Genomic DNA, 7,565 nt, shown 5'->3' on the forward strand with positions numbered 1-7,565 from the left:
ACTGGCACCATGCTTCAATGATACAGAGAGGGGTTTTCCTCAGCTCTTACATTTGCATTTCAAGTTGTTTTGTTTTTCCTTACTGGCTCACAAATGCGGTCATGTGAGTGGCATCTATCAAACGCAATAATGTCTTCATTCATACCATCAAGAGACATGTGATCAGTGATTTCATCATCACCTTTTTTTTTAGCTTTTCCTTTACTGCTTTTAGCTATTAGTAACTTCAACTTAAGACGCTTTAGTTCATTACTTTAGATTTAATCTTTTTCAGCCATTCATTCAGATTTTGGTATTTGTTCTCAGCATTTCTGCTTCATTTTTGCCTCTCAAACACTCTCAAACAACACACCTGCAGCTGACTCTCTGCAGACTTTTGAATTTTTAATTGAGATAGCCTCGTGGAAACTTTATTAATAAGTACCACAGTGGAAATGGGACTGCAAAGAACAGTCTGATACTCATGTTGACTTTGTAAAAACTGCATCTGCACTTTAGCCCTGTGCTTGTACATGTCGATTTAGTCATAATGTAAAAATCTACTTTTAGCTGCTTACTGCATGTTTGATTTGGCATGGTTTTTACACTAGAGATAATCCCAAAGGCATTTATGTCTCCTCCTGAAATAGAACTGGGGATTTTCGCTTGTTTGACAATTGTGTAATGCACTATAATGCGATTCTTGTATTTAGCCGTTGTACTGTGTAGCTATAGCTCCTACCAATAACTGACATTAATGCGTGTGTCCAAATCAGTTCCACTATGGAATTTCAAAGCAGGAAGTTTCAGTATAAAATAGTTTGTCCAAACATCTTTACATTGTGTATACCAGGAGAAACTATAGAAATTAACTTAACAGATATTATTGTTGTTGCAGGCTGCTGGATGAGCTGCTACAAAAGGAGAAGGAGTACCAGCAGGTCTTGAAAGCCACCCTGCAGCAGAGAACACATGATTTAGAGTTGGTCCGAGTCAGACACAGACCCCCAGGTAAACTGAGTCACTCACACACTCCCTGCTAAGAAAAAGTGCCATGTTTAAATATGCTTAACTTTTACAATCTGACTTCTAAACTGGTTCCATAAAAGACTTATTTCTCCAGGGAAGAAGGCTAGGAACATTTTGAAGGTATTTGCATGTTTAAGATGAGACTAGATAATAGAGATTTAAGTAAGATTTAATGTTATTTAATGTTGTTAATTTGTTGCAATTTCTGAAAAAGAAGTATTGTAAATCAGAGACCACAGTCTATAAAATTAGACCCTGTATCCATATCCATAAGGAGTTAGATCAGGAAAAGAATACTGGATAATAATGTTAGGGTTGAGTTAGGTTGGGATTCAGTTGTGGTAACACTATATAATTTATATATTTATTTTTTGCATAAATGTATGATAATATTCCACAGATAATATTGTAAATAATTCAGCACTGCTGACATGTGCTTGACACTTAGTAGGTTGTGTTTTTACATCTGAAATGTGATTCCCGCCCAAAATAAAAAGGAATGTAAACTCGTAACCAGATATGTAGGTACTACGACTGCTAGCATGAGGCTTCTAATCTCAAACAAATTAATGCCAGATAGCCAAGAGCAATAAACTCTACCAGCATCTGAACAAAGTTTAGTCACGGGAAGATTTCTGGGCTCCATGGAAAAGATAAGGTAGTGAATGACCACACAGTCTGCAGGAAGAGCTGAACAAGACTAGAGCCATTGTGAGAGTGAAGGCTTCAGGCCAGAGCCATAAAATGTAATTTCCATGGGTCAGGATGCAGATGGAGATGGGAGTGATCCTGTGTTGCATTGTCCAAATAGTTGTGGATGGACCTGTATTAAGTCCTAGTTATCATTCAATTCATTCTTAAAAAATGTTTGTTCTAAACCTACAATGTTTGGAAACCTGTTGCTCTCAGTGGTAATGCTTATGGTATTTTTTTGTGGAAATCTGAAAACCAAGAATTCCTCAAATCCTGTTTCAGGCTTTGAATTAAATCTTCTGCAGATGGGATCAGAAATTGTAATTGAGAGTTAGTTACTCTACACTCCACCAGTATAAACAGTGAAAAAATACAAAATGCTATAGCATTTTTAGCAGCTTCTATTGCACATTTCTATTTCTATTAGTAAGTTAATGATATAGGGCTTATGTTCACAACTGCTTGATCGTGATACAAAAACACTTTTTTCTTCTTCTGTTATGAAAAAGAGGAAGTAGGGGGAAATAGATTGTACAGCTTAATCCAACAGGAAGGTTTTAAATCTAAACAAATGCCTTTCCCTTGAATCTTTCTCAAAGACATTATAGCCTCCTTACCTAAGACTCTATTCTTTAGTGTAATTAATCTCTAATCCAGCTGGTTTAAAACCCTCCTGAGCGCCTAATGGAAATTTGAAAGTGCAGTCTCTCACACACTCTAATTTATTTAGAGTGCTGCACCCAATGATAATGATAGGTATCAATTTTATGTCCTCTACTGATGATCCATATATTGTGAGAAAAGACTTCTTCCACTTCCACATATTGCAGTTCAAATATTTGGGGGTCAGACAGTTGGAGCAGCAGAACTTTACGTGGTAATGTGTATATATTTCAGATTATCCTGTGAATTTAAGAGAGAGCTGTGCTTTAATTAGTGGTTTGAGTTTGGCTCTTTGCCGGGGACTTTTTCTCGTTGCGGCTATTTTTAAAAGCCCCCGGCATTATTTTGAAGTCCTTGTCAAGTTTAGTGTACATCTCTTTGAAGTTGCACGTCAGCCTGTAGCTGCTTGTGCAGCTAGTTTGACATGTATAGGTGCCAAAGTGATGATCTAACATTCTTGTGCTGTCGTCATGGAGAAGAGATCATTAACCCTGTCATGCATGAATTATGACAACCTCAATCAGGATTTTTTTCTTAAGTATCTTATTTATCTTTAGGCATGGAGGATGAATTAAGTACTTAAAAGAAAAATCCTGATTGAGGTTGTCATAATTCATGCATGACAGGGTTAAATAACAGTAATTACAATGTAACACGTCATCCAAGTATATTAACATTAAACGACCATTGGGTGGCAGGGTATGGAGTGACACATCAGTGTGCAATGTAGTGTTTTATGTGCAAGTATACCATCAACACTGACACAAATACAAGAAAACAGCCTTTGACTGGCTGCTCAGTGTAGTGACCAGAAAGGGTTAATACTGAAGATCAACATGTACTTTGAGCAAAGTGTTCTTATACCTGTCGTTTCAGACATTTCACCTCCATCCATCCACCACATCCCAGCAGACCATGAGCCAGACAAGCAGCTCATCGACTGGCTGAAAGAGCAGGGCGCAGACCCCGACACCATAGACAAGGTTGAGTATCTTTATATAGGCCATTAGTGTGCAGCTTATCATTCTAGTGCACCGTGGCAGTGAAGTGTCAATATAAAGTAAGAGTGCTTCTGTTTTGTCCTAGTTTGTTCTTGAGGAATATACACTGACGGACATTCTTCGTGACGTTACCAAAGAGGACCTCCGGTGCCTACATCTACGGTATCTGCACATAAGTTATATAAAGCTAGTCCTGCAGTCTGAGAAATAAACACATTTCATAAAAGTCATACATTTCTTTCCAAGTTCATGAAGAGTAAATCTTCATCATTGCCTCCTTGACATTTACCTTTTATAGGTCACTGACTTTCCAAACTCCTCTGATGTTCCAGAAAACATTAGAATGGTTAAATCACACCATTTTTCTTCCACAAGGTTAAATGGTATCTCACTGTACGAATAGCCTCTTCTGAAGTGGTCTGATGTAATTTTACCGTTTATAACTGCAAAAGTCTTTTAGAAACTAGGGATGCTGCTGACCTCGGTTATCTCCTGTCACAGAGTAATAGGTCAGAGTTAAATAAAGTCAGACTTTTGCAAGCATACAACAAATGTTTGTTTTGCAGCTATAAAATACTTCAGAACTGTTGACCCATTGCCATTAGCTTCTCCCATGGCCTATAGTACTGCATACCAACTTAATAGATTAGCCCCACAGATTACCACTTATCACAAATATATGATTTAGCATTTTGACTCAGTAAAACAGCAACATTTTAACCAAAAACAATGACAGATTGAATGGTTTTGCTTTGTGACAAACCATTGTTTCATATGCTCTGGCAAGATTTCCCACACAAGACTGCTGTACTGATGTGTTTGATAAGACTTTATCATCCTTTTTTTTACCTCAAAGGACATAAGCGATAAGAGAGTTAACCTTACAGCCTTTTTTACTGCATTTTTCAAGTTATACTTTTAGCTAATAATTAACATGCACATGTAGGTGTGATGTGCTGTAACAACATCTATGCTTCCTTTCAGGGGCGGAATCCTCTGCCGGATCTGGCGAGCCATCCAGCGGCACAGAGAACGAGACAGGCTGGCCAACGACAAGCGCTCAGAAAACAATGCATGATGGAGTAGAATTCTGTTGTGGGGAAAACACGCACATGTTCACACATTACCATGATCTCTCCTTTTTCTCTGACTCTACGGTGCCTTTTTAAAAAAATGTTGTTTTTGTGTTGTATGTACAGGACTCACTGAATCCACGTAGAGTCCGACTTGACCAGACCAAAGTGCTTTAGTGCAGGCACTACTGTGTGTACCTTTGTGCTTGATATTTATGAAACATGCTCCCCTAATGTTTCTTCAGAGCATTGATTCTCAAGCTTTTTTGAAATGTTCACTTTCAGGAGTGCCACAATTTTTGTATTTAAACAAGCACTACAGCCCTGAACTTTTTAGGGACTTTTCAGAAGTCACATGTGACCTCTTTAACTTGACTGCTCCCTGGTACAAGCACGTCATGTGGCATTAACGGGTGTCATGTTTACTGCCTTCACCTTCAGCCAAGCTCCAAATATGCAAATGTTTCTGGAGTTTGTTTCTGAAATTGTGCAAAATTCAAGAATGACAATAGGTTTAATTTCACATTGTGTCTTTGGCCATCCTAATGTCAAGGCTCTGTTTCTCCCAGAAGGACATGGCTTGAGAACCACTGCTTTAGGATGTTAAAATCTGCTGTATATTGGTACAGTCAGCTGTGCTGTCTATGATGAAAAGAGTCCTCAGCATTGAATGAATTTAGGTATCTGCTGTATTGCGTTCTGCATCTTTTAGACTTGCATTCTTCTAAGCAAACTGTCCTGCTTAGCTTAAAATGTTGTGTCTCTAAATATACATTTCAGCCTAAAGCCTTAAATTAAACATAATGTAGCATGCACATATATCACTGCTGCTGATTAGATTTTTATGCATATTATTTATTAGTCGTAACTACTCTCTTGTATTCTCTATCTGTATTTAATTTATTTTTTATTCCACCTGTCATATTATATGTTCTTTACAATTCCAATAAACCTGGGAAAAGCAACATTTTTGGCTGATTTGCTTCAGCATCACCTCTTGGTTTTCAGGTATTTGTCCGAGGAAGAAATGAGTCCGGTCATTTTCCGTGTTTCCGCCAAATCATTAATGTTCGAATTTTCTGGCTGTTTCATTTTAAATGTTTTAAAACAGTGTTTAGGCCCATCAGGGAAAACTACACCACTATGCAGGCAGTTTACATAAGACTCTTTAGCAGTGTGCATGGTTCTGCTGATTCTGCATGTCTGTCGTCTATTCACCTGCCTGAAACCGGTTTACCAGCCCACAGATGACCTTTTACCTACTTTGTAGGTACTTGTTTGAAACTATTTTTTTGGGATTGTGTCACCTTACTCGCTGCACACTGTAAACCTATCTTTTAATGTACATTCTCTAAGTAAATTGTGATCTGTTTAGTTAAATATAAACCAAGAGTTGCCTGTTATCTATAAGAGTTACCTTCCAGATAGCACGTTATTGTATTTTGATGAATAGATCTGAAGAATTATATTGTACTGACAGGTATGATTTATTTTTTAGGGCAAAAACCCCATAATAGTGAGAAGAAAGAGAAGAGCGCAAAGGGAGGAAGAATGGAGAGAGAGAGAGAGTTAAATGATTATTAATGATTAAATGCAGTAAAATCACACGGGAAGCGAAAAAGGCTGAGAAAAGAAATGCTCAGTGCATTATGAGATCTTTAAGATATAATGGGGCCTGATTATTTGAGACCCTTTACATGAGGGGAATGATTTTCAATTTTATATTTAACAGTCAGCCAATTAAGAGCTAATATAGGAGCAATACGGCTTCTTCTTCATCCTAACATAAAGAAATAACCAGAAGTATTCCAAATGTAGCAAAAACAATGGTCAGTGCAATAGTTGTCTACAAATCCCAAGTACAGTGCTCAGCATAAATGAGTACACCCCACTACATTTGTCAGAAAACCTTTAGTTTCCTTTGAGAGTCAACATTTTCCACGAGATACTATACTACAAAATACTCTCACAAATGCGGGGCATTGATTGCAAACAAGATTTGTGAATGAATTAGATTTTTCTAACAAATTCATTCACGCCCATGTCGCAAAAATGAGTACACCCCAATTATAGTCTATAGAGAAAAGCCACAGTTTAAGACTACAAAATTCAAATTAAAAGGAATTCAACCACAGGGGGTCTAATGATTCATTTAAGAGGTGTCCAGCAGACAGGTGGCTTAACAAAGAAAAGCTCTTCCCATTTCATGCTGTCAGCAATGGCTCCACATAGAAGAGAAATGTCACAAAATCCAAGAAAGGAAATCATTTCTTTACACAAAAAAGGTGAGGACTACAAGAAGACCGGCAAAGGTTTACATATCAGCCAAAATACTGTAGCAAAAGTGATCCAGAAATTTAAGAAAGATGGAAGTGCAACCATCTTACAGAGACGTCCAGGCCGTCCACGGATGTTAACCTCTCGACAGGAGTGTCTCCTGATGAGAAGGGTTGAAGAAAATCACCATGGAAGTTCACTGCAGTTAGCTAAAGCGGTAGAAAGCCAAACTGGAGTGACCGTTTCCTGTGACACCATACAGCGCACACTGCAGAGGAATGGCATGCATGGGTAATGTCCACGAAGGAAGCCTCTCCTAAAGCCCATGCACAAAAAATCATGGCTAGAATTTGCTAGGGCCCATGCTGAAAAAGATGAAGTCTACAGGGACTATATACTCTGGAGTGATGAGACAAAGATCACTGTTTTTGGAACTAATGGTTTCAAAACTGTATGGCGTCGTAAAGGTGAGGATTTCAAAGAGAAATGCATGGTGCCTACAGTGAAACATGGTGGTGGCAGTCCTTATGTGGGGCTAAGTGAGTAAGATAAGATAAGATAAGATAACCTTTATTAGTCCCACACGTAGGAAATTTGTTTTGTCACAGCAGGAAGTGGACAGTGCAAAAGTTATGAGGCAAAAATTAGAATACAATAAGAATAAATACAGTACACAACTGTACAGAATAGAATAAAATAAAATACTATATACAGTAGAATAAAATAAAAATAAAAATACAATAAGATAAAAATAGAATACAAATACAAATACTATATACAACTGAGTAAAAATACAAGTACTGCTGGTGCTGGGGAGCTGCATTTCATTGATGGTATCATGAGCTCAACA

General features: G+C 37.8%; 1 protein-coding gene across 3 annotated transcripts in view; it reads left to right on the top strand.

Moving 5' to 3' along the window:
- The window catches only part of map3k15 (mitogen-activated protein kinase kinase kinase 15), a 32,731-nt gene extending 26,989 nt beyond the window's left edge, over positions 1-5,742 (top strand). For 2 of the 3 annotated variants that reach the window (XM_026180115.1, XM_026180116.1), the window contains 4 exons: positions 878-990; positions 3,241-3,347; positions 3,451-3,527; positions 4,350-5,742. In XM_026180115.1, coding sequence (XP_026035900.1) covers positions 878-990; positions 3,241-3,347; positions 3,451-3,527; positions 4,350-4,443 — 391 coding nt within the window. In that variant the 3' untranslated portion in view covers positions 4,444-5,742. The remainder of the gene's footprint in view (positions 1-877; positions 991-3,240; positions 3,348-3,450; positions 3,528-4,349) is intronic. The other variant, XM_026180117.1, reaches the window with a different exon arrangement.
- Positions 5,743-7,565: the final 1,823 nt, after the last annotated feature.

The sequence above is a fragment of the Astatotilapia calliptera genome, chromosome 9 (assembly GCF_900246225.1).
Source record: "Astatotilapia calliptera chromosome 9, fAstCal1.2, whole genome shotgun sequence".
Taxonomy (NCBI): Eukaryota; Metazoa; Chordata; class Actinopteri; order Cichliformes; family Cichlidae; genus Astatotilapia; species Astatotilapia calliptera.